Raw genomic sequence first — 27,404 nt, 5'->3', positions numbered from 1 at the left:
AGCAGCGGGCAGTCCCATGAGAGTCCTTCCGTTGGTCCAGTAGTGAATTGAGGATTGGGTTTGAGAGCCCTATTTTTATAACCCATTGCCCTTTTTCTGGCAGGTGGGAGATGTTTTCAGAAAGGTTCTTTGAAGTTCTGAGCGTTTCCTGCCTCCCCGACCCTGGCTCCAGGCCGGCTGCACTGACAATACAGGGTGTTTAAACCTATTGTGAGGAGACAGGACACAGCCTAATCAGGGGCAAGTGGGGCTGTGCTTAGCTCCCCTGCCCCCAAATCAATCCAGTTAATGGGCATTAAGACTCTGCTAAACACACCACTGTGTGACTGTATCGGAGGAATGCACAAATTCCTAACTGAGTTACACCCAGTCACGTGACCTAAGACAGGCTGCAGGCACAGAGGGCTAAAGACAGGAAAACGGCATCTTTCTAAAAGTAGCATTTTCAAACTTGTATTGGCAAATTCAACTTTACCATTAAAGAGGGCTTATCATTACAACTTCATAGGTACCAAACATGATATATCTGCTTCCTCTCATTTAGGAATTACAGATTATTAAAAGTAATAAGAAATCCCCAATGTTATCCTGTGAGAGGGGTAGGCCTCACAGTAGTGAAAAACAAATTTGGGAGTTTTCTACTACAAGGACATGTAAAACCTAAAAGTACATGTCCTACCTTTTAATTACACAGCTCCCATCCCTAGAAGCTACCTAGGGCCTTGACTTATGTAATAAAAGGGAAGTTTAAGGCTTGGCAAGGAGGTTTAAATGCCAAGCTGCCATGGCAGTGTGACACTGCATTCAGGCTGTGATGGCAGGCCTGGGGCAAGTTTTAGAGTGCTACTTAGATGGGTGTCGCAATAAGTGCTGAAAGCCTACTGGTAGCATTTAATTTACAGGCCCTTGGTATATCGTATTGTAATAGTATTTATATAGCGCTTACTACCCCTGATGAGGCAGCAAAGCGCTTTTCGGCGAGTAGCACGCTACTCCGGAACCCAACAAGAATTAGTGATGGATTAGTATAGGGAAATACAAGTACAGTTTTAGTAGTATTATGAGTTCATTTGAGCCGTGGATATGAGAGTTTGTTAGTTAGATTGACTGGTGTAATGGAGGGGTGGAGGAGGAAAGAATCCAGAAGTGTTAATTGGGAGTATGTAGTAATAGGATTTAGTCTTGGGATGAGTAAAGGAGGATGGAGGAGGCAAGAGTCTGTGGAAGGGGTTAGGGAGATCATAGTAGCAGGGTGAGATAAATGAGAGTGAATTTAGTAGGGTTGTTTGGGAGGTCATGGTAGTAAAGTGAGGTTTGGTGAGTTAGATGTGGAAGCGGAGGGAAGAGCTTAGACAGAGTTATTTAGGAGATGAACGTAGTAGAATGGATTTGGGATGAGTCAGTGGGAATGGAGGATAGATTGATAGAGACATGACATATGGTGATGGGTAGATAAGGGTGATATAAGATGGGAGCAGGGATTCATAGATATCTAGTATAACAACCCACCCAGGAGCCATGCAATGACCCATGAACATGCCAAGCACAGAACAACATACACACATACACATATATATATATATATATATATATATATATATATATATATATATACAGACACACACATTTGCACCTATATATGTACATACATATTTAAAACCATGAGTAAATATACTTAAACAGGTTTAAAGAGTGTGTGTGTGTAGTTTATTGTTATGACATAGTAGCGATACATATTTTCTAAAGAACTATACATAACTAGAATATACACATAATCAGAAAAATATACTTATCAACATAGGTATATGCAGTCCATAGTTGTTTGAATATGGTGGTTATGAAGGAAAGAGCCAACTCTTGAGTAGTTTTCTGAAGACAAGAAAGTTATCTGTGGCTCTTATATTTGGGGGTTATGAATTCCATAGTTTGGCTGCTTGAACGGAGAAGGATGTACCACCTATAGTCTTTTTCTTGTATGGTGGTGTTCTAAGGCGGGGTATATGGTATACAACTCTACAAGGGACTTACAAGTAAATTAAGTATGCCAATTGAGCTTCAACCAATAAAACCATGTTAGCAGTGGTAAAGTGCACAGAGCCCTAAGGCCAACAAAAGCAAAAATGCAGCCAATGTAGGTGGAGGAAGGCAAAAGGTTTGGGGGTGATCCTGTAGAGAGGGCCATTTGCAACAGCATTGCTGTTATTGGAACATAACTTAACATTATATTTTACTGCTAGTTTTTACATTACACATTTTTACTTTGCACAGAACATATACATAGTTTTAAAATGTGAACATTTGTTCTGCATACATGTATTCTTGTCTCAAGGCTTCAACGTGTGGTAATGATTTCATTGGGTTTCTTCTGTCCTGTTGTGTGTGGGATAAGAGTTGTGGTTGATTTTAAAGAGCACTTGAATGGTAAATGGTTTGCAATATGAAAAGCAATTGACATTAAACCCAATGTAGATTCAAAATAAGCATTTATATGCTAGTTAAAAAAAAAATACTATGGTGTCTGCAAAACCCTTGTCCTTGTACTGTCATTTGGATATGCTGACATGTGTGAAATAGTGTTTGATAGAGCTGAAATGTGCATTCTCAACAGAAACCATTCTCATTGATTTGGCAGTTAAGCATATTATGCAAAACTTGGTTTTGCACATCGCATTATAAGTGTGTTATAAATAATCGAAGAATATTTTGCAGCTTGAGTTGTTGATGTTACTTTGCTAAATTCATTTTTCAGTGTTTTTAGAAGCTGATCAACACAGCTTTTGTAGGTCCTAGCAGAAACTGAGCATGATGCTAACATAACGAATGCTGTAGCAGAGGTAGTAGTGGTAGTTTGATGTACATAGCAGGCATGGATATGTTGCTCACAGTGGTCAGATATGCGTTGAAATCAAACAGTACTCTTATGAACTGAACCAAAAGCACTCCATTGTAACTTACTGATCAGATCACTGAAGTAACCCTAACACAGAAAACTATTGTTAGTCATTCTTAATCAAAACATAGAGGGCATCTATTTTGAAATTTCTTTCTTTAACAAGCAAAGTTATATCATTATTTACTGCCCTAGCCTGATCCATCCTTTTGGGTCTTTCATTGTTTTTACACTAAACTGTTCTTTAACCTGTGCGATCTTGGTAATATTTTCAGTTCGTTTTGAGCGGATAGACGTTTGAAGCATTTTAGAACTAACTTACATGTGGACCTATCAGGCCATTCACAGTCTTTAACTTTTAAGGTTGAAGCTGCCTTATGCTCGGCTTAAGTAAAACATGCATGGTAAATATCTCTCTGTCATTCAGTAGGCTATGCCTCCTGAGACTGCTGTGGTACAGCGCTTTTTAGTGCACCTCATGCATCAAGAATAGACACTGTTGCTGTTATTGGTGTCAGTAAGGTCCCAGATCAGTCCTGCGTTAGGGAGCCGTGACCCTGCTTTTAGATCTCAGGAACTATTGAGGATGTTTTAGGGTTTAATATTCTTCACTTGATGCAATATAATTCTCAGGCGGCTGTTTGCTTAGAGATGTCCAACCTCATTCTTTATGCATTTGAAGTCTGTTCTGCATGTCCACCTCCCGGTACTGTGTCTCTTAGGCCCTTTGCTGATAGCTACTAGTGAGAACCAATGAGAGCATTTTGCAGAGGCTCTAAAATACAAGTTAGCACATTTTCTGACATTTCATGGCCTACTTTAGGGCTGCAGTTTTAATTAGGATTTTTTTTGTATAATGTTTTATCACTTTTGGAACAAAATTCAATAATATAAACACTTTTCACCTCTTCGCAACATTTTTTTGATGCTTTTAATCCTGGAGTTTGAAAGTTGATTTCATTATGGTTTTTGATTATGTTTCATTAAGTGTATCTCTGTTGGTGAGTTCTCTTTTCTACAACAAATATTACTCTTCTCTTCTGTTCATGGCAAATGGCATTCTGTATCACAAGTTATATAGTTCTTAGGTAATATTTACTACTAATGTGAGGAGGATATAAAGTTGCAAAACCAGTAAAAAGTACCTTTCTGTTTTTTTTTGTTTTTAAATAAACATATTTTATTGGTTTTGACTGCAGTGTAACAAAACAAAATGCCTTAAACATAATGAAAGCTTCTTCATCTTGTTCCTGTTCCCCGCCTGCACCTAGCCGCCGCCCCTTACGTGTTACATCATAATTCAAGACATATGTCCCACTGTGGAAGTCAATCTATAGTAGTCCCAACATTTACCTCAAATCTTAGAGAATTTTTGTGGACAACCCCAGGCAATAATTGGTTCCTCTTCTTAGGCACACCAGTCCATGGCAGCTCACCAAAACTTCAACTTCAGTGGGTCCTGCCGTTTCCAGGATTGTGCTGTGTCCTTTGGCCACTAGAGTTGCCAAGCCCACCAGAGCCCTGTATCCCTGCGTCCCACCAAAATTGTCCATTATCACCAGCAGGGTCTCCAGAGATTGGCAGCGGGCGCATCTGAGGTCTGAGACAGTGCCCATGTATCTCAGTTGTTGGGAAGTCATGTAGGTCTGGTGGAGGTAGTGTGGTTGGACCAGGAGGAGACGTGCAGATATTGTTATTTCCTTAGGAGACATGCAGGCTTTTCGCCATTCAGTCGCCTCTGATTTCCCAGTTCTGCCCTTCCACCTCCTCTGAAGCAGATCCAGTGTCTCGTGGTCGTTGCATACCAAGGCTCAGTATCACTGGGAGATACCCCTGCAACCCAGTTCCCCCATCAACAACCCTGCCTCCCAGGGGCTAAAGTCTGGTAGTTCCTGTAGGCTAGTGCCATAGCAATCCAGGGTATGGTGCACCTGTAAATACTTGTGGAACTGAGTGCGGGGGAGATTGGTATAAGAGCACATGGCAAAGCCTGATTATATGTCTCCCAACACAGTATTCCCAATCGAGCCCCAACAGCTAAATCCCACCAGATGCACCAGCTGCTCCAGCCAGGCCTCTTCCAAGGGGGGGGTCCACTGAGGCAGTTGCCTGTCCCAGCTTATAAAGTGTGTTACCCTGTCCACACCAAGAAGATCACTCTGGTAACCTCCTGGAGAGTAAGAGGGATTGTTCGGCCATAAAAATTATGCATCATCATGTCACCTCTAAGGGTGCACAGTTCTAGTTGCTACATGGGATCATCTCAACGGCCTGTCAGCAAGTCATTTTTGACTAACAGGTGGGATGCCCAGTAGTAGAGATAGATATCCACCACCCCAATGCCTCCATCGTATACTGACTGGCGGCATTTAGCTTGAGCTATGAGGTGGAGGGCCTCCATAGAAAGGATCGAAGCAGTGTTGCTACCTCATTAAACCATGTATTAGTAATGTAGATTAGGACGTTTTGCGGGATATAGTGGAAATGAGGCATTATCATCATCTTAATTAGTGTGACTCTTTCCAAGAAGTTGAGGGGGAGGTGTTGCCATGCTGTCAGAGTGATTCTAGTTTTTTTCAAGAGGATTGGAAGGTTGAGGGCCCAGGTGAAGTCCAGCAGAGTTGAGATATGTATACTCAGGTACTTAACGCTGAGTCTGCAAACAGGGATGCCTGGTCGCCAATCACTCGATGCAGAGTCCCCTTGTAGAGGGATGAGTAGTGACTTCCCTACGTCCATTTGTAGGCCTGAGGCTTCCATAAAGAGACGGAGAGCTCAGGGGCCTGCGATTCAGAAACGTCCGGGTCCGCGAGGAAGAGGTGGATGTCATCCACATATAGTGAAGTCCTGTCCTCAGAGGCACCCTCCCATCGCCACGCCCTCATCTGTGCGTTGCAGTGGATCATGTGTGCCTGGGACTCGATGGTGAAAGCGAAGAGTACCGTGGAGAGAGGGCACTGCTGTCAAGTACCATGTCAGATTGGGAACTTCTGAGACAGTATGACATTGACCATTACTTCGGCCGTCCGTTAGGAATATAGAAGTGACACCATCTCCTGTAAACGGGTGACAAACCCCATCTGGTGCAGCACTGTTCCAAGATAGTCCCAGTCAACAGTGTTGAATGCTTTTTCAAAGTCGATGATCAGCAAGACTGCTGCCTCTCCAGTCTTGCTGACGTGGGCCAAAGCTGCGTGTAGGCACCAAGTACATTGTATAGTGCTATTGCCAGCGGTTTGCAAAAACGTATTAAAGAATGTTTTCAGGAAAGATGAGGTACTACTATCTGATAGATATTATTAGCTTCAGACTCCTTACCTTTGCAGTTCCCAGGCATCAGACTGGATCCTGAAGATTTTTGTGTGAGTGGTACCCCTGCCCACCATCAGATGGCTTTGTTCGGTTCTGTGCATCAACGACAAAAGTGATATTGTGGTCACCTATCTATGCGCCACCTTGGCATGCGGACGTAAGTTCTTTTTTTTCCGTGCCAGTTATCGCTGATCCAGAGAAAGAGCTACCCTCTTTAGTTTTTTGGCTGTTTTTTTGGATGTTTTGTCGAATTTTTTTTTGTGAAGGAATGTGTTTGAGGAAGTCAGATTTTAAACAGTGTGGCGCCTGTCACTGGCCATGTCGGTTACAGACCCCCGTCTCGTCTATTTTTGGTGTCTCTAGCACGACCACAACTCTTAAGTCGTGCTCGGACTGCCGGGGCATAGCACCAAAGGCTTTGGGGGAGCATTCAAAGCTGTTTGCGGCCAGGCAGTCGATCCCACTTACCGTGACTCCTTGGAGGTCTTGGTCCCAATCATGGAGAAGTTTGCAGAACTGCTACAGGAGCCCAAAGTCCTTTTTCTCCCACTTCATGATGCTCGGGGAAGAGGCGTAAGACTCTCAACAAGTAGAAGTGTGCTTCGACTTCTCCTCGTCCGTCGGCTGATGCAGTGACTTTGGAACATTGGTGTTTGAGGCAAGGTTCCACTGAACCATTGCCAGGTCTGACACTACTCCTTTCATTTCTGGGAATTGGATCAACCCCTGCTCAGGTGAGAGCTTTACGTGGCCATGCACTGCGTATTTGAGCAGGCTGACCCCTCCGGAGCACTTTTGGGCCCAGCGCGGTCAGAGGATGCCCCCTCAGGACCCACTCCGATGGCTTCAGCCTTGGCTCCGATGGGGTCTCGTGGATCCGATCTCGGATCTGGACCAGCGCCGGTCATGCCAAAGCGACCTTCTCTGGCACCCGAGGACTCGGAGTCGGAACTGCATAACTTGGCACCAACAGGTCCCTTGGTCCTAGGTTGTTGCCTGATCATTTTTCTGAGCAGCCAGGCATAGAGGAGGAATGGGAGGGGTCACTGGACCCTTTAGAATACCAGTTGGTGGGAGCATGTATAGACTGGTATAAGGAACTGGGTGATGCTGGTAGACTGGACACATCTCCAGATACTGGTTTGGTTTCTCCCCCTACCGTGGCTACAGAGGAGGGAGCATCGTATGCAGTGGTGCTGACGAGAGCAGCGGAGGTCCACGACCTCGAACTCACCTCTGTGGTGGTCTCGATAGAAGTGCTTCAGCCTGCAACTTTCCCATCAGAACAGCTGCTCCCCTTCAATGAAGCACGGTCTGATGTCCAACTGGGAACTTAGTCCAAGCCCAGCACAGGATAATTGCTCTCCGCCATCGCCTGCACCAGGTAACCAAAATTTCCTCACCCAACACCACACCGCTGAGAGCTTCGTAGTCCAAGCCTTCCCTTTCCACATCACGTTCCCTGCTGCACCACCAGACAGGGAATCCAAAAGGCTGGACACATTGGGGGAAAAAATAATTCTTCCACCAACCTAGCATTGCGGTTGGTGTACACTACATACCTTTTGAGTCGTTATTCCCACACAATGTGGGATATGGTTGCGTGAGCGCTTTCACAGGTCCTGGAAGAGACCTGGACCATCCTCTCCCCAGTGGTAAAGGATGAAAGAGATGCAGCAAAGGTCACCATCATGTATGGCTTGGACACAACAGACTTGCTGAACAGATCGGTTTCATTGACAGTGGCTCTTGGACGCAACACCTGGTTGAGAACATCTGGCTTTTCAGGGGATGCCCAGGCCATCCTCATGGACATACCCTTCAATGGGACACGTCTGTCCAGAGAGAAGGCAGAATTAGCTTTGGAATGCTTTAAGGACATGCGGGCTATAGGTGCTTTAAGGACAGTCTGCCCTTCTCCCCTTTTGTGGCTACGGAATAGGGGTGCCACTGCACCAACTCTATGCCAGCCACTGTCCTGCACAAGCTCCCCAAGGTTTGTGTGGATGTGGACTTGGGGCATTCTGACCCTGTGGATCAGGTATCCAGGGGCCATCAACCACCAACCACCCCCGGCAGCTGCAGCCTCTAAACCCTCCTGGTCTCCTAGTAAGGGATCATGGCAATCCAGTTGGCAGGAGAATAAGTCATCATCACCCCCAATGGAAGTCTATTACATCAGACAGGTGGGTCCTGCAGATCATTCAGAGGGGCTACTCCATCCGCATAGAATCCTCCCCTTCCCCTATACTGCCAACAGAAGAACGGCAGATGGAGGATCATCTACCCTTACTGCAAGGGGAAGTTATGGCTCTCTTGGAGCAGGGAGCCATAGAGAGGGTTCCGATATCAGAAGTAGGCAATGGTTGTTATTCCCACTATCTTTTGACCCCAAAAAGAACAAAGGTCTTCGACCTATTCTAGACCTCCAAACCATCAATCTCTTCCTCAAGAAGGAGAAATTCAAGATGCTCACTTTAGCTCAGGTCTTGTCTGCCGTAGACCCAGGAGACTGGTTTGTAGCATTGGACTTGCAGGATGAGTTTTCCCACATCCCCATCCTGCCTCCCCACAAGTGTTACCTGCAATTCAAGGTAGGTCACAAGCACTTTCAGTCTTACCCTATCTCAATGACTGGCTATTGAAGGTGGGCTCTCCCTAGGCTGTCATCTCCCACCTTCAGACTACAGCGGACTTCCTGTATTCACATGTGTTCACTATAACGTACCGAACCTGACTTCCTTGCTTCCTTTCATCGGAGCAGTTTCGGGCTTAACTTCCTGAGCAGTGAGTCTGAGATATTCAGGCTATGATACCAGTTTTTCATCCTCTGTTCTGGATTTCGGTGAGAATAACAACTCTGAGGCTACTGGGCCTCATGGCCTCCTGCTGGTGAATCATGCCAGATGGCATATGCAGGCACTGCAGTGGGACCTGAAGTTCCAGTGGGCTCAGCATCAGGGGTATCTCTCAGAGGGAACTGCAAAGGACCTGTAGTGGTGGCTGATGAACCTTGATTGGGTCAAAGGCAGACTCCGCTCCCTTCCCCAACCAGATTGCACAGTGGTGACAGATGCATCACTCCTGGGACGGGGGGCCGTCTAGGAGAGGTGGAGATCAGAGGACTCTGGTCTCTGGCAGAATTTGGAATTCACTTGCTAGAGCTCGGAGTGATCTGAGTGCAGGTGTCCACTGACAACACGACTTCCATGTGGTATTGCAACAAGAAGGGCAGGGTGGGGTTGTGGACCCTTTGCCAAGAGGCCCTGCGTCCCTGGACATGACTGGAACAGAACGACTTAAGTCTGGTGGTTCAACACCTAGGAGGTTCTCTGAATGCCAGGACAGACAAACTCAAATGCCCATACCTAGTGAATCACTAGTGGTATCTCCAGTCGGAGTTGGTGCAAGAACTCTTTCAGCAGTGGAGAGAGCTTTGGTTAGATATGTTTGTCTCCAAAAAGTACGTGCAATATCATCAGTTTTGGCATTGCAGTTTCCAAGGCGGCAATTGCTCAGAGATGCTTTTTATCTTGAGTGAAACTCAGGCCTCCTGTAAGCCTTTCTGCCCGTACCACTTCTGCCCAGAGTTCTCGAGAAGATCAGGAAAGGCAGGGTCCAAGTCATTCTTGTGACACCGGACTGGGCACGAAGATTCTAGTATCCCAAGCGTCTGAGAATGAGCATCGCTCCTCCGATCATGCTACCCTTTGGGAAAATCTTCTGTTGCAGCAGCAAGGGAGGGTTCTCCACCTGGACCGGTCAACTCTCTTCCTTCTTGCGTGGAGCTTTTGACCTTCTTCCTAAAGTCTGTAATATCATTCTGGCAGCAAAGTGTCCCTCCACCAAGGCGGTATACGCCTGCCAAAGGCAAAAAATTTTAAATTACTATACTGAACCAGCTATCATCCCTCTTTCTGCCTCTTTTTCTGATATTCTTCTCTTCATTTTTACCCTTGCCCAGCAGGGATCTGCTCTGGGTACTCTCAAGGGCTATCTCTCTGCTCTGTCTGACTTCCTGTGGCTCGCTGACCAACCCTCTTTAAGTCCCTTATTGTAAATAGATTTCTCAAAGGACTTGTACATATGTTTCCCCCATCGCCCCTCATCATGCCTCAGTGGAACCTTAATTTGGTTCTCACCTACCTCAATTGTACTTCCATCGAGCCGCTGCACAATTGTTCCATCTGGTTGCTTACCCTGAAGACAGCCTTTCTAGTGGCAATAATATCTGCAAGCAGGGTGAGTGAACTGCAGGCTTTGTCATCAAAGCCTCCCTATTTGACCATGTTTCCAGACAAATTGGTGCTTCACACTAGGGCCTCTTTCCTTCCAAAAGTTGTGTCAGTCACCCTTCCCACCTTTTATGCTGCTCCACATCCCTTTAAAGAAGAGGAGCGACTTCACCATCTGGACCCAAAAACAATGTTGTTGTTCTACCTTGTCCACACAAAAGATTTCTGGTTGGATGCCCAACTCTTTGTGGGGTATGTTGGAGCACAGAAAGGTCAGGCAGTACAGAAGCGAACCATTTAATTCTGGGTCATTCTCAGTATTAGAATCTGCTACATCCTGAATCAGAAATGCCCCCCTGAGGACTAAGGGCCCATTCCACCAGAAGAAAGACTGTGACAATGGAGCTGGCACATGAAAACCCGATCCTGGACATCTGCTAGGCAGCAACGTGGGCATCCCTGCATATGTTTGCCAAACATTATTGCCGGACAGTCTGGTCCGCAGGGATAGGCACTTTGCCCATTTGGTCCTACAGGGCTAGTTTAATAAATTTATCCGCAGCCCACAACCAGGGTTGGTACTGCTTGGCTATCTATTTAAAGGTAAGGATTCTGCAGCTAGTAGTATTTATCAGATGAACAAGTTAAATACCTTTGTTAACCAATTATCTGGTAGAGACAATATCTAGCTGCAGATTCCTTACAGACCCACCCATTTCTCACTGCTGTGCAGACAGATTTCTAAGGTTAGGGATGATCCCTTTCAGGGCCCTAGATTGGACACACCAATGTCAATGCTCTTCATGGCTCTGCTCCCCTGGAGTGGAAAGTCGTGAAAAACAACTGACTTCGGCGCACCGTGTTGGCGCATATATAGGTGACCGTGACATCCATTCTGGCAACGCTGCACAATGTTACTGCTCACGCAAATATCTTCCCGATCCAGTCTGATGCCTGGGAAATTCAAAGGTAAGGAATCTGCAGCTAGATACTGTCTCTACCAATAAGTAACTTGTTTGTTATGCAAGTTCCTTTCTAGCCTAAAAGGTGAAGAGTGTAACATTGTTTTAGCGGGCTGCTAATCTCAACTGAAGTTTTATTTTGATAAGAGTATGGCCATGAGTGGCGATGAATGAAGTTATTAATGGCATCTGTGATGCCCTGAGCTTGTGTGTCTGAGTGATTGTCCGTCCAGATGTTGACCTTACCCAAGAATTAAACAGAAATTAAATCTATGGCAATATTGAGGGAAGACCTGCCAAGTTCAACGAAAAGGTCAAGAGATATTTTCTAGGAGTGTGGTAGAAGACACTGCAAAGAAGTGGTGGGGCAGGACTGGTGATGCATTTCACCCAAAGATTTTCAAGGTTGCAACCTGGTGCATTTGAATATTGCACCGGGTCCTATTTCTTATTTACATTTGATCATCTGCACTGAGGGTGATCGTAAGGTTGTTTATTGCTGCAGCATAGTGTTGGAGAATAACAAGTATGATAATTGTTTGTTTTGCCAGCGTTACATGATGAAATGTGGGAGTCCTTGCCGATTGTGTCCAAATAATGGGAAATGAGAATTGGCCTTCTCTGGCTTATCTGTGGTGTAGGTCACAGATTGAGATCGGTGATGGCTGTTTCTGAGGACCTAACTTAGTGTCCCATGGGTAGGGATTGTTCTGGAGGCTGAGTGTCCGATTTGGGCCAGTTGTAGGATGCTTGTGATCGCTGAAGAAATATTTTTGTGTGACAGCGGAAGAGGATGTTCAGGCTTCCTCTTTTTTTTTTTAACAACAAACCAGATAGTCTTGTTATTTATCGGCCAAAGTACTTTTTGGGAAGATTAGTATCTGTGCCTTTCCAATCACATGTGAACCATTCTGTCTTACACATTGGAGGATGATGTCTGCTGTGGTTGTTGAATAATTTGACAATAATAGGTCTGAGTTGTTCTCCAGGCGGCGGCGGCGGCACAGGAGCACCATGCGCTGTTTTATTAAGTTGTGAATCCTTTAGACACTGATGTTCCACTCAGCTCAACCATATATGCTTCGGCTAATCCTTGGAACCAGACTGTGTAAATGTTGTTTCTTCCTTTTATGTCTTCAGCCCTATATTCCAGGAAGATTATTTTTTGCAGCTCCTCAAAGGCTAGGTCCCTACTTGTACCTTTTAGTACAGCTCAGTTGACTGAGGTCCTTACAATTACAGTGAGCAGGGCCTGGTTCCACACTTCTTGTCCCAGGCCCGCCCTCTGACACAAGCGTTCGTCTCACTTCTGTTCAGCATCTGTATTAGTATGCAACATTACAGTTTCTACGCAATCAGCCTTATAATCTGCACACTTAACTGTCTTGGGATGTAGGTGTTTGAGCTTATCCATACTGGTGTGAGAATTCTTTAAAGCAATACAGAAACACCATCCCCCTTCTCCCAGATTCCCAGTCCACTGCTTTTACGCATAGGTCGCCACCTATGGCGTATATTAGTCCTCCCTTTGACTAGCCAACAATTGCCAGTTCCCTTCTGTCTAATACCTTTAAATGTCACAAGATGGGCATGAAAAAATGTTGCCTTTCAGTAGTATCCACCTGGTCCTGCAACGTGAGCTAAGACTGGCTTCAATCTGTTTCAGAGTCCCATATCACTCCCAAGGTATGTTGTGTCCTGGCACTCTCACATTATAATCTGCCCTTAAGGAGGCCCTGGTGCCCAACTTCTTTCCTAAAGTTAGAACTACAGCAACCTGAGGAGTACAGCTACCTCCAACTAGGCTTTGTTCTCTGATCCTGATGACCCCTTCTCTAACATTCTGCCATGGCCCTGCACTGGTTTGTGTGTGGGGGGTGAGGTTGAGTGGGGTGGGGGATGCGGTTCTCCACACATGCAATAGGAGCCACGGTGCTCCTCCAATTACACTGCCCCCAGACTTCCCTTAATCACCCTACACACTGTCCAGATGTTCTAATCTCCTCCATGGCACCCGCATCCCAGGTCTTTCCTGAGTCCGGCCGCCTAATGACTGCCGTTTTTCTTCTTTCAGGCAGGTAGAGCGGGACAGTGCTGCCGCACTTCACCATAACGTTTGTCAAGTGATATCACAACTTGGACTCCTCTGACCTCCTTAACTCCTCCGACCTCGCCCAGTTACTTTGTTGTGTTGATGCCATGCTGTAGAAAAGATATTCTATTGCTATCAGAAGTTAACTAGCGGAGGAGGCTGAATCTGTGTCCTGTTGTACCACCTTGTTTGCCATGCCCCCAAATGTCCCACAATTTTAGATTATTGTCAACAGTATGCAGTTCTTTGATTAGCACTTTCTTTGTGAATAAATGTGGAATTGTTGGGAACATACAGAGAGCACTGTAACCAATCCAATAACCCAAATTCCTCCTTTACATGCAAGAACAAAGTCTGTGGCCATTCCGTTCTGCAAGGTAACTGTTTCCTTAGCGGTTAGTTATATATTTATTAGTACAAGAGCATCATTGTGGGAGACTCCCACCTCCTCTGGGACGTTAGCCACACCTCTCAACTCCTCTTCCGAGAGGCCAATCCCATACCTTGTCAATAAAACTGTGGAAATCATTGCAGTCTGTAATACTTGTCTTGTGCTTCTCTTTTGCCAATCATGGTTAATGGGCACATTGAGTGATGGTGATGACTACAAAAACAAGGTAGCAACCTCTAAACCATTTAAAAAAAATATATATTTACCTTTATAAACAGATTTAGAGAGTTTCGGCCTGGGCATTTGTGCTTCTTCAGGTGAAATTGACTCTTAAGGAAAAGATGATGTTCAGAATTCCACTTGGGAAAAGGTGGGAACGGAGATTTGGCTCTTGTGCTATCCCACAATTATGTTGCACACCACTGAAGCCTAAGTAAATGCGGGCATTCTCTTCTTTGCAGTATAGTCCTTTGGCAGCAGTGGCTAAATGGATGTTGGGATCGTACATCCTGCTCACGAATTGGCAATTCTAGATTACCTGCATTAACAGGAGTCCTATTTCTCTGATATTACATGGCCATATTAGTGCTGATCAGCACATTGATTCCCCCAAGATGAATGGGTTAGAAATCATGGGCACACTCCCTTTGAATCCATGGGCACATGAGTAGAAATTCAGAAAGATGGCATATTAAAGTCTCTTGATAGGCTGATCACTTATCTCTGGGAAGGGTGGCAGCACTGTCACTGCACTCTTCCAATCCATCACCTACCCTCTCTTGGGGGCACAGTCATCCCATGAAACTGCGAAGGGAGCTGGTCATACCCTATGAGACACAAAGGAAGCAGGAATTCAGTTTGCTACTTGAGTTGCAGGTGATGACCATGGACAGCAGAAGGAGCAAAAGCATTCTGGTTTCTTTGCTGCTCTGTGTGTAGAGACCGGGGATGTCCATCTGTAGCCCCCCTTCAGTATGCGTGGTTCTTTCGCAGTGCGATGTGTGGACTAAGGAGATAATTCTCTGTACTTGAGGACAGTGCTGGGGATGAGGAGGATTTGGAATATGCCTTGCTAGATCCTGGAGTGATAGTTTGCGCGTACTTACCTTATCTTGTTTTTCAGTGTGCAGGCTGTTTGTCGTGGCAGGCCTCAGATAGGCTCTGGTAGAGTTTCTTAAAACTGAGAACAGAAGCTGTTGATACATCAAATCAGTTGCCTGCAGATGTTAAGCACAAACTATCAGTCAGGTGTATAATTTGCAAAGCTGGATACATTGAAAGAATGGAAGGAAATATCCTGGCCCTTCCCACTAGTGTTTTATTAGCACTCAACTTAGTCTTTGGCTGCGAATCGCTCTTATTAACATTAAGGCTAATAGTAAGATGCTGTGTCATTTCAAACCTGTCTCTGCACACAGTTTCAATATTGTGTTATTGGACGATGAACGTATTGTTGGAGAGCTTTACACATTTCTTGCACTGATTAAACAAGATTACTGCCTTGGAAGCTTCTCATAGGATTTGAGAATCTTGAGAAAACGTATTACAGTAGTCTCTTAAGCGTGCTAAGAACATCTTCCTTTGCACAGGGAAAAGCTTCAATCCACCAAGAAAACATGCAAACCATGACCAGGGCACATAGATGAGAACAGTACTGGGGCATCTAAATAATACTCTATATGGACAAACGGGTCAGATAAGCAGATCTAAACATTTCGACTTCTTTACCAACATTTTATGCTTGACAAGTAGCGCATGACTAACAGTACTGCTTAGAAGGAAAACTAGGAACAAACCAATAACTATTTGCTGCAAGAATTATTCCATCTTTGCCCACATCTGTAATACTACAGTATAGAATAGCAGGGCTATGCGGTATATTTTCTGAGAGGCACTGTTTTGCCATCTTTTGACCTCCATTTGTCCTGATATGTACAGCAGCAGTGCCTTCTCCAAAGATCCTTTTAACCTTTGATGCCTGCTCTTGTAGAATAGCAAGGTTATGAAGTCCAAGTGCTAGGGGATCTGAGATAAGAGAAGTGCACATTGTAACACTAGAAGCCAGTGATACGGCTGCACTCTTCGCGGCTTAATTAGCAAAGAACATTCCCACAAGACCCTTTCTCTTGTCTTGCTGTTATGCAGCATATTTTACCACGACTACCTCCTTCGAAAGCTGCTACTTTGACAACTAAGACACACCTTGCGTTTTAGCAGTAAGCAAAATGGCACCAAAAGAATGAGGAATAGGGGCTGTTAGTACAAGTGACAGTAACAAGCCATCCGTTACATTTGAAACCCAGTACTCGGAAATGAACTTTGAGAATTGTTTAGATGCAATCCATGAAGAAATGTTTTTCTCCTGCACTAATGTTGTGTCCCAAATAATGTACATGAGGAAGGCAAAACTACAGCTAATCCCGCAAAACTATGCCCTTTCTTTGCTAATTCAGTGAACACATGCAACAAATCACATTTGCATTGGTTCATGGAAGTGGAGGTGTGCAACCGGTTGTCCGCACAGTGAATACGAATAGGACCACCATGGAAGGGAAGGGAATTGAATCATGATATTTTTGTTGGGCCTGGAAGAAAACAGGCTGATCTGTAATGCCCTGGGGACGTCTTGTCCAATTCAGCAAATTCTGTTCACATTCAAAAGTAAGATAAATTGGCAGTCTGGATGTAAAAGAAGGAAAAATACTAGGCACACCGAAGTAGGTGGTATGTAGGACGAATGGTCACTGGATTTGGAATAGTCTCAAGACCGGGCAAATTACAGAGGCACAGGACCTTTTGTAAAATTGTGTACCAATCCTTTGAAGGGTTTGCACCTTTAGCTGCAACAGGGGGAGAGGATTCATCCAGTGAAGTTAATTTTGATTCTTCACAGGAACATCCAAATACACAGTATAGTTGAGTTTTCACAAATAATCTTTCCCTAAATGTATAGGAGGGGATGAGGGGCTAAACGAGAAAGTATGCTTATTGGGTACTGGACCAAAGGATACAGTAATAATTCAGGTAACATTATGAAGTACTCTTTTGGTTAGAACTGCAAACTTCATCAGTCGGTTTGCCAAATAGCGGAAGAGAAGGTGAAAGTTGCAACTCCCCCATCCCCTGGACCATGCTGCTTTCTGCCCCATTCGTCCTTGCCCCACTGTTTGCTAGAGTGAAAGCATTTGGAGAGACAATAATTGGTTTCTGCATGTTCTTTTTCCCTTCGGCTTCAAAACAACTCATAGCTACAACAACTAATTCTGTAAGCCATTATTTTTCTACCTGGGCAAATGAGACGTAAGTGATCCTTCATTTTAGGGAACAAACCTGAACAAAGGCAGCCCCTACAGCCTCAGAAGTGGTCTTGTAAGTGTTTTGAGTACGAGAATTTCTGTCAAATAAGTCTTTTAATTGGTCTGAGTAAACATTGGTTCAACTGGGAATTTGTTTGGACCTGGGGTTTTCCCTGGAGGCATAGCTGAGAGCACCTCCCCATTCTCTTCCACCATGATCTGCTGGTCAAGATCTTTATAGTCAACGACAGGGGGATTGAGGGCAATGAAATATCGTGGAGCTCTGAGTGTGCATTCTCACGAGGGGGCCCGTGTACTCTTGGATATAATGTACGATAATAGTCTTGTGAAAATTTGCACCACCACAGCCTGCTCATGTAGGTATCCCTTGGCATATCTAATCGAGGGCACCACCCTGGAGGCGAAGTCTCTGGTGACCAGGCAGTATAAAAGCTTTCCCAACGTATCCCCTTGTTCATACAACCATTATGTCAATGCTTTCCAGCATTGCCTGGCCTCTTCTAAAGAGATTTGATACAGGCGTAATCTCACCAATGTTAGCTGCCAGTCTAGGTCAGCAGAGGGCCGCTTCTCCGCTCCAGGGAGAGAATCTGGGCCTGAAGAGTTGTTGTCTGTGACAGTATCTGCGCCTCTTTACCACAGACATATCTTTTAACCAAACCCCTAAGTGCTAGCCGCTCACAGTGTTCCAGCTGAGTGGTCTGTCCCTCTGTTCACTTAGAAAGAAGAGCGGATCTCTGTTTCAATAAAGTTGGAGCATTTTGGTCAGTAAAATACCAAACATTAATATACCACACAAGGCGTAGTGTCGCAGTTTAGGGGGTGGAGCGGCAAGAGGTAAGAAGGGGCCTTGGTCCGAGAAACCTCCGGAAAGGGTCTCAATCTCTGAAAGCTGGGTGACATCTGCCACCAGAAGCCATATTGGGTCAAGTGAGTCAAGGCATGTTTGCGGGGGTGCCACATGCGTCTCAAGGCCCCATTAAGACTGCCCAAGCTGACAGTTGTCAGAAGCGTGGCTGAAACCCCAGTCGCTGAGATCCGTAGGTGTCCAATATGGGGTCGTGAAAGGCATTGAAGTCACCTCCCTCCACCATGACACCCTGGGGGATGGTAAGTAGAAGGGACCCAAGTGGTTGTAGTGCGTGTTGTGGGAGACCTGTGTTAAGTGCCTCTTCGTTCCCAAAAACGAGCTTCACGAGTTCCAGTGGTAAACAAGAACTTGTGGTAAAACAGGAGAATGCTTTGATTGTCAACAAGAGCAACATCAAGGTCAGAAAGTATGGCTGTTTCCACTACATGATTACCACTTCTTCTTGCATTCTAGATCACCACACACAATTCCATAGGCAAGCAGAGCAGAATCACAGCTCACTGCCAGCAACCCGGCTGTCTCCCCCAAATTGTTCATTTTAAATCTTTAAAGCCTTTCTATGCTTTTGTTTCCTTTTTTCATTTCTTTTGGACAACATAATTTACAATTCGCCTTTTCTGCGGTGATGGCTGGATAAACGTCCAGTGAAGTTTAATTGGTTAATTTATTGCAGTATTTATAAAAGAAAAATCGTGCAAATTATTTTTTGACAAGCTTCTCATCCTTTAGCAAATACGAATTGGGCACCATCTGTGGGATATGTATTCACATGATTCAAAATCTGTGATGGTGGGAGCGTACCAGTATGTCAGTTATTCCCTTTTGTTATATTTCAAGAAATATTTTATACCGGTTGTTAGTGATTTGGTTCTAGAAAACACCACCACACTTTAAAGATAAGTGTGTTTAGTTTTGCCTAGTTATTACCAAAGATAACATGGCCATGCGATTTTGTCCCACTCTTGCTACATGTCTAGGAAATGCAATAAACTTGACTTTTGTCACTTCTTACATTCTTGTTCGTATTATCTTTTTGGATCAGATTGATAGTTTGTATAGTCTTCTTTGGATTAGGCTCATATGTGATCACTGCTTCAATGAAAGGTTCTACCACCACTACTGAAATTGTTAGCCTTTAGTTCCTGCTTAAGTAAACGTATTTTCATAACAGGGCATTGACATTTTTAAGCCAGATGGATTGTATCAGAGCTAACAAATAAACTTTAAGGACCTGATGATTAATAAAGCTCTTTATGCATGTAACTTTAACATTTGCTCGTAAATGGCCTTAACAAATGTAAATCCTCTTTTCCTAGTCAACAAATATGATTTCTCACTCGCGTCCATTTTTCTGTGAGTAAATCTCCACCAGGAGTTGTGTCCCAGGGCAGGAATACCTAGAAAATTTGTCAGGACCCAGCGATGGACTTGTTTGTATTCACTAACCTTTTCTCTGCCTATTTCCACCCTTGAAACGGTCTAGGTTGGAAAAGGGAAGGGAACAATCTCGTAATTGGTGAAGGTGTTTTCTTCCTAATGGAGAAAAGTGTGATGTTCAGTTGCATGTGCTGTTGTGTCGTATGTACAATTATAGATGCAAAATTGCCTTGGCGCTAACGTAAATGGGGATGATCAAGCATTCCCTTGTGTACTCCTGAAAAGCTATATGTTTCTCAAAAGAAATTATAACTTTACACCCAGTCGTAAGTGTAAGTAAATGTTTATAGATATACATTTTTTTGCGAATCTGACTTTCTTTGATTCAGTCACAAATACTACTGGAGAGTTATCTAGTCATTCCAAAGCACGCTTCAGGCATTCTCCCTTACTGGATATACAAATGTTTGCTTGCATTCCTTTCTTTTTTTCCAAAGCCTTTTGAAGAAAAGTTGCTAAAATCTTATTTCTTTTTAGATGTTGGTTCCATTTCAAGACACTCCTGTGGAAGTAGAACAGAATACAGATTTGCCGGACTATTTACCAGAAGATGAAAGCCCTTCAAAAGAACAAGACAAAGCTGTGTCCCGTGTAGGGTCCCACATGGAGGGTGGAGGCACCTGGTTCAGCACGGCTGCAAACTTTCTATCACGGTCTTTCTATTGGTGACCCGGGTTTGGGGTTTAAAACCTGTGCAAACCAAAAGGGGGCAAGTTTGCCATTTCTTTGGTGGACTTCCAAGTGCAATTGCAATAAGAATTCACATTCAGTTTTTAGAAGACCAATATTTATGCTGCAAATTCCATTGTATCAAGCATTTAGCCTGGTATGCATAATGTTATGAATAGATGATGAGTATGAAAGAGCTCCTCGTTCCAAACCGGTTTAATTCTTTCACTGTTATACACGGGTCTGTAAATAGGTTAGACGATGCCCTCATTTTCTTAGCTAGCAAACGAATGTGGTAGCGTGCCTACTGTAGAGTGAATAAATACTGTTATTTGCATGGAACGTCCAGTGTGACTACTTGAGGAGCGATAACTGACACAAAAAGATGTTCCCAAAAGAGTTAATTTCCATTATTCCGTGGTTAGTTATTGAGAGTCAACATCAGTAAACTGTATCATTCAGTTAAAGGAAAGAAAAATCTCATGGTGGACCTGTCATTGCAATTTTTGGACGGTAAGTGTTATTATTCGTGTAATTCCGTGCAGTATGTTAATATGTATAAAGAAGAAACAAACACATGGTGGCATGTGAGGGATTCATGACCTACAAATTGCAAAAACCGACAGTGACCAGTGAGTGAAAAGTACAGTGAACTCAGATGAAATACGGAATTAAAAAAACACCTCTTGTACTCAATACTATGTCAACGGTTATTTGTAGGAACAAGTATCCATGCAAGTATAGTAATCCGTTGGACAGGAGAAGCATTGACTTCTCAACTCCTTTATGTCTGATGTCTGCCTGAGACATCATCATGACTGGTAGGCCGAGAAACTTCTAACTGTCACCATTCAATGGTGAATCAAATGGCCGGAAGAAAATACTGAGAGGCAAAAAGCTATGTGAACTCTGCAACGGGCCAAGGCAAAGTCTCCAGGGAGCTCTGATCCTTGTAGTACTGTTGGGTTGGGTCAGTAGTGGGTGGTTGTTCAGCGCGGGCAGCCAGCAGTATAGGACTCCCTGGGCACTTAGCGTTGAACTCGTTACAGACTTTCGAATTTATTTTCTGTTGTCTAATTTTCAGCTGTTCTTTTGGTTCATCATTGAATGGGGACATTTAGAAGTCACTCGACTACCCACCACGATGAGGACTCCTTTAGAAACAGAACACTAAGGGGATGAAACTTTGACCCTCCTCTTGTCCAACAGATTACTTTACTAATATGGATATTTGTACAAATAGCTGTCAACATAATATTGAACATAAGGGGGACTTTTTAATTCCTCGTCTTAATATTTGTATGCACTAGTCACTGCCACTTTATTGCATTTCTTATGTTATGAATTTATGGGAATACTGACATTGGTGAAATTACCTTCCTAAGAAAAACTGTAATAACACAGGAGCCCTATTATTTTTTTTCAAGTCCTTCCATTGAATTATACCGTTTGCCGATGTTGTGTCACGATAACTGAACATCTGAACTGAACAGTGCAAATGAAGACCTTGGGGAACACTGCCTTGTCTCTGTATTATATATCTAGTTCCCTTTTGGAGTTCGGGTTTTTCCTGTGCTTTGATAATAGATGTGATAGTGAATCGGGTCCCAGTAACGATCGGCACATCTGTTCTTAAATATGTCTAGTTTTCTTAGTTTTGTTTTTGTTTCACAAGTCACATGCCTTCAGCCTTCAAACTTTTTTTTGCCTTATATCATATTTTGGCTGATTATTTTTCTTAGCGTTGCTCCCCATGGTTAACCCGACATGATTGTTTATTTGGGAAATCTACTGCCTTTTTTATCCACTTGCTTGTTTGTGCTGACCGTTAGCAGCTCTGCAAAATGTGCCACCATAGCAGGAGGTTTGATGCTAAGGTCCGTGGGACATCCACTGGACTGGTATGCATCATACTAAGGAAAGGTATTTTTTAAGGGCACAGAAATAGCAGTAACCTATGTTAGCACAGTATTGCAAGATGGAACAGTATAATCCCATGTGTATTTTTTTTCTCTAACCACTAGTGCACTAAAGATTTTACAAAAAAAGAGTGAATTGAGATGTGATAGGTGTTCATACAAGAAATATACAGAAGAACATTTAAACCATGTTTTAACTGGTGTGTAACATTGGTTACCATTTGCTGGTTTTGTGTAGTTGACATGAATGCAGTTTAGGTATCTTTTGTGTTGTTTTGATCTTTTACAAGTTTACTTATCGCTGAAGACTGTATACAATGGATGAGATTGAAACTCGAGAAGAAAGGAAATGCATATTATTTAATGCCTCAAAGTCATTATTTTATACACTGTCACATGAAAGGCTATTTTCTTTGCAACGTTGAGCTCTATTACTTCACTGTCACCTCGTAAATGCCTTTTTAATATTGTGGAAAATCGACGTTTTCTTTTACAGCGCAGAAGTTGTTTTTACTTGAGTACTTAGCCATTGTTTGCTACCAAAAGCTATATCCATCCAAAAGCGAGGAAAATATACCACGCCGTTGTGGGTCTTGCCAGTGTACAGATTGCTACTGCATAATTTAAGACTTGTGTTAATACATAGGATTTCAGTTTCACGAAGCAGTCACTTTGCAACCAAGCAGTATTTTCATAGAAAACGGAATCATCATTCTCCTCTTGGTACACCCCATCCGAAATAAGATCCATTTTGTAGTCATCAGGTGTACTGACGAACTTCAGTTCGAAACCAAGACAAAAGTCTGTGGGGAATGTGCTTTATGTTAAAACTAAGCGCACACATGCTGTTACATAAACTACGCTTATTTTTGTGTGCAATCTAATGGTAAAATTAATATGTGCATTAAGAGCTTTAGTCATTTGTTTTCAAGTTCAGGTATGTTCTCGTGCCCATATTACTGCTCTTGTATAACATTTATAGCAACTGTAAATTATTTTTGAACTGTGGTGTGTGAAATAAAACAAAAAGGACATGTTATTTTTATATTTGTTCGGTTTTCTTACTTCTCTTTTATCGCTTAATTCCTGAATTCGGTGAATGTCACAATGCAGCAAAACAAGCACTAGCAAAGAAAACGGCTTTGTATTATGATATTTGGTGAGACCTTGGAAAACTGTTCTGTTTTAATATCACAAAGTGTATATGGATTAGCATAAAAAATAGATAGTCAGTCCTTAAAGGAAAATAGTTTTCCCTGATTTTCAGGCAACTCTGCCAAACTTTCATTTTGTCTTAATTACTCCCTTGCCGTTTGACCTTGTGCACCTTCCCTTTAAGCAGTTCTGTTTAGATGCATCGCTTACATTAGTCATCTAAAGTGGCAACCCTAAGCAAATACAAAGTACAGCAGTAAACAGTTCACTGGTGCTGGTCACCTGTTACCAGCAGTGGTTTAGATTGCATTTACAAGCATCTAATATTGACCCAGTGATATGGGAGAGAGCCAGGAAAATGTCACTTCATCTATCACAGTTCTGACCTTCCAGGTGGACAAGGTTTACAAGTTATAATTGACCCAATGGTGCTTGTTCTTTCAACCTTGGAAGGAAACGGTGGTGAATAAATACCTCCTAATTCAAATACCCACCTCTTCCTGCCTGTTACGTGATACAAAGAGCTCTGCAATGAAACCATTAGTAAATTGAGCGATCTTCTACCTTACAGTTATTATATTTTACTTTTCTGTACTATGTACTGCAGTTTTTTTGTACCACATGATAATACTCTATGTAACCTATGTGCTATTGTAGGAGGCTGGCCTGGTTTGTAATGGTACCAAGGGGTACTTACACTCTGCACCAGGTCCAGTTATCCCTTATTAGTGTAGAAGAGGTGTCTAGCAGCTTAGGCTGATAGAAAAGGGTAGCTTAGCAGAGCAGCTTAGGCTGAACTAGGAGACATGCAAAGCTCCCACTATACCACTGGTGTCATATGCACAATATCATAAGAAAACACAATACACAGATATACTAAAAATAAAGGTACTTTATTTTTATGACAATATGCCAAAAGTATCTCAGTGAGTACCCTCAGTATGAGGATAGCAGATATACACAAGATATATGTACACAATACCAAAATTATGCAGTAATAGCAATAGAAAGCAATGCAAGCAATGTACAGTCACAATAGATTGCAATGAGAGCACATAGGTATAGGGGCAACACAAACCATATACTCCAAAAGTGGAATGCGAACCACAAATGGACCCCAAACCTATGTGAGCTTGTAGAGGGTCGCTGGGACTGTAAGAAAACAGTGAGGGTTAGAAAAATAGCCCACTCCAAGACCCTGAAAAGTAGGTGTAAAGTGCACCTAAGTTCCCCAAAGAGCACAGAAGTCATGATAGGGGAATTCTGCAAGGAAGACCAACACCAGCAAAGCAACAACAATAGATTTCCGGACGAGAGTACCTGTGGAACAAGGGGACCAAGTCCAAGAGTCGCGACAAAGTCGAGATTGGGCAGATGCCCAGGAAATGCCAGCTGAGGGTGCAAAGAAGCTACCACCGGATGGTAGACCCTGTGGATTCTGCAAGAACAAAGAGGACTAGGAACTTCCCCTTTGGAGGATGGATGTCCCACGTCGTGAAGAAGCTTGCAGAGGTGTTCCCACGCAGAAAGACCGCAAACAAGCCTTGCTAGCTGCAAGGGTCGCAGTTATGGTTTTTGGATGCTGCTGTGGCCCAGGAGGGACCAGGATGTCGCCAATTCCGGGAGGAGACAGAGGGGGTGCCCAGCAAGATAGGGAGCCCTCACAGAAGCAGGCAGCACCCGCAGAAGTGCCGGAACAGGCACTACGAAGAAGAGTGAACCGGAGCTCACCCGAAGTCACAAAAGAAGATCCCACGACGCCGGAGGACAACTCAGGAGGTTGTGCACTGCAGGTTAGGGTGTCGGGGACCCAGGCTTGGCTGTGCACAAAGGAAATCCTGGAAGAGTGCACAGGAGCCGGAGCAGCTGCAAATCACGCGGTTCCCAGCAATGCAGTCTAGCGTGGGGAGGCAAGGACTTACCTCCACCAAACTTGGACTGAAGAGTCACTGGACTGTGGGAGTCACTTGGACAGAGTTGCTGAGTTCCAGGGACCACGCTCGTCATGCTGAGAGGGGACCCAGAGGACCGGTGATGCAGTTCTTTTGGTGCCTGCGGTTGCAGGGGGAGGATTCCGTCGTCCCACTGGAGATTTCTTCTGAGCTTCTAGTGCAGAGAGGAGGCAGACTACCCCCACAGCATGCACCACCAGGAAAACAGTCGAGAAGGCGGCAGGATCAGCGATACAAGGTTGCAGTAGTCATCTTTGCTACTTTGTTGCGGTTTTGCAGGCGTCCAGAGCAGTCAGCGGTCGATTCCTTGGCAGAAGGTGAAGAGAGAGGTGCAGAGGAACTCTGATGAGCTCTTGCATTCGTTATCTAAAGAATTCCCCAAAGCAGAGACCCTAAATAGCCAGAAAAGGAGGTTTGGCTACTTAAGAAGGAGGATAGGCTAGCAGGACAGGTAAGAGCCTATCAGAAGGAGTCTCTGACGTCACCTGCTGGCACTGGCCACTCAGAGCAGTCCAGTGTGCCAGCAGCACCTCTGTTTCCAAGATGGCAGAGGTCTGGAGCACACTGGAGGAGCTCTGGGCACCTCCCAGGGGAGGTGCAGGTCAGGGGAGTGGTCACTCCCCTTTCCTTTGTCCAGTTTCACGCCAGAGCAGGGCTGGGGGATCCCTGAACCGGTGTAGACTGGCTTATGCAGAGATGGGCACCATCTGTGCCCATCAAAGCATTTCCAGAGGCTGGGGGAGGCTACTCCTCACCAGCCCTGACAACTTTTTCCAAAGGGAGAGGGTGTAACACCCTCTCTATGAGGAAGTCCTCTGTTCTGCCTTCCTGGGCCAAGCCTGGCTGGACCCCAGGAGGGCAGAAACCTGTCTGAGGGGTTGGTAGCGGCAGCAGCAGCAGCAGAAGCTGCAGAGAAACCCCGGGAAAGGTAGTTTGGCAGTACCCGGGTCTGTGCTAGAGACTCGGGGGATCATGGAATTGTCTCCCCAATGCCAGAATGGCATTGGGGTGACAATTCCATGATCTTAGACATGTTACATGGCCATGTTCGGAGTTACCATTGTGACGCTATACATAGGTAGTGACCTATGTATAGTGCACGCGTGTAATGGTGTCCCCGCACTCACAAAGTCCGGGAAATTTGCCCTGAACGATGTGTGGGCACCTTGGCTAGTGCCAGGGTGCCCACACACTAAGTAACTTAGCACCCAACCTTTACCAGGTAAAGGTTAGACATATAGGTGACTTATAAGTTACTTAAGTGCAGTGGTAAATGGCTGTGCAATAACGTGGAAGTTATTTCACTCAGGCTGCAGTGGCAGGCCTGTGTAAGAATTGTCAGAGCTCCCTATGGGTGGCAAAAGAAATGCTGCAGCCCATAGGGATCTCCTGGAACCCCAATACCCTGGGTACCTCAGTACCATATACTAGGGAATTATAAGGGTGTTCCAGTATGCCAATGTGAATTGGTGAAATTGGTCACTAGCCTGTTAGTGACAATTTGGAAAGCAAAGAGAGAGCATAACCACTGAGGTTCTGGTTAGCAGAGCCTCAGTGAGACAGTTAGTCATCACACAGGGAACACATACAGGGCACACTTATGAGCACTGGGGCCCTGGCTGGCAGGGTCCCAGTGACACATACAACTAAAACAACATATATACAGTGAAATATGGGGGTAACATGCCAGGCAAGGTGGTACTTTCCTACATCTATGCTGAGATGTTCTTCTCTTCTGTGCTCTATGGTATGTAGCGTAATGTGTCATTCTGTAGTGTGTTAGGGTTTGTTGTGTTGGGCAGTGTTTTTTTTAGCTAGGTAAGCGACATGCAAATAACATACATATGTTATTGCATGATATGTGGTGCCATGCTATTCTGCAGTTCTATGCTGTCATGATGTGTTATTTTGTCCTGTGTTCTATTATGTCACAGTGTGTTATGCCATGCTCTGCTATGCTCTGTTATATTGGGTGTGTCATGTCTGCCTGTGCTGTGCATACTGTTATGTTATATTTTTATGTTGTGGTGCTATTTTACAGATGATCAGAAATGGCTGGGAGGGTGAGCATCAAGGTAAAACTGAGTGTGGTTCCCCACCTACTGAATTTACAGGGCGCATGGCGGAAGCAGAAGGTGTACTATGATAGCCATGCATGTGCCATATTCTGTGCGTTTTACTGCTGGATCCAGGCACCAGGAT

General features: G+C 44.3%; 1 protein-coding gene across 1 annotated transcript in view; it reads left to right on the top strand.

The window, feature by feature from the left end:
* Positions 1–23,134, top strand: part of ARMC1 (armadillo repeat containing 1) — a 113,390-nt gene extending 90,256 nt beyond the window's left edge. The window contains exon 7 of the mRNA XM_069220258.1: positions 19,985–23,134. Coding sequence (XP_069076359.1) covers positions 19,985–20,176 — 192 coding nt within the window. The 3' untranslated portion in view covers positions 20,177–23,134. The remainder of the gene's footprint in view (positions 1–19,984) is intronic.
* The last annotated feature ends 4,270 nt before the right edge of the window (positions 23,135–27,404 follow it).

Source organism: Pleurodeles waltl, chromosome 2_2, assembly GCF_031143425.1.
Source record: "Pleurodeles waltl isolate 20211129_DDA chromosome 2_2, aPleWal1.hap1.20221129, whole genome shotgun sequence".
Lineage (NCBI taxonomy): Eukaryota > Metazoa > Chordata > Amphibia > Caudata > Salamandridae > Pleurodeles > Pleurodeles waltl.
Note: the sequence above shows the minus strand (reverse complement) of the source record. Positions and strands in the feature narration are given on the sequence as shown.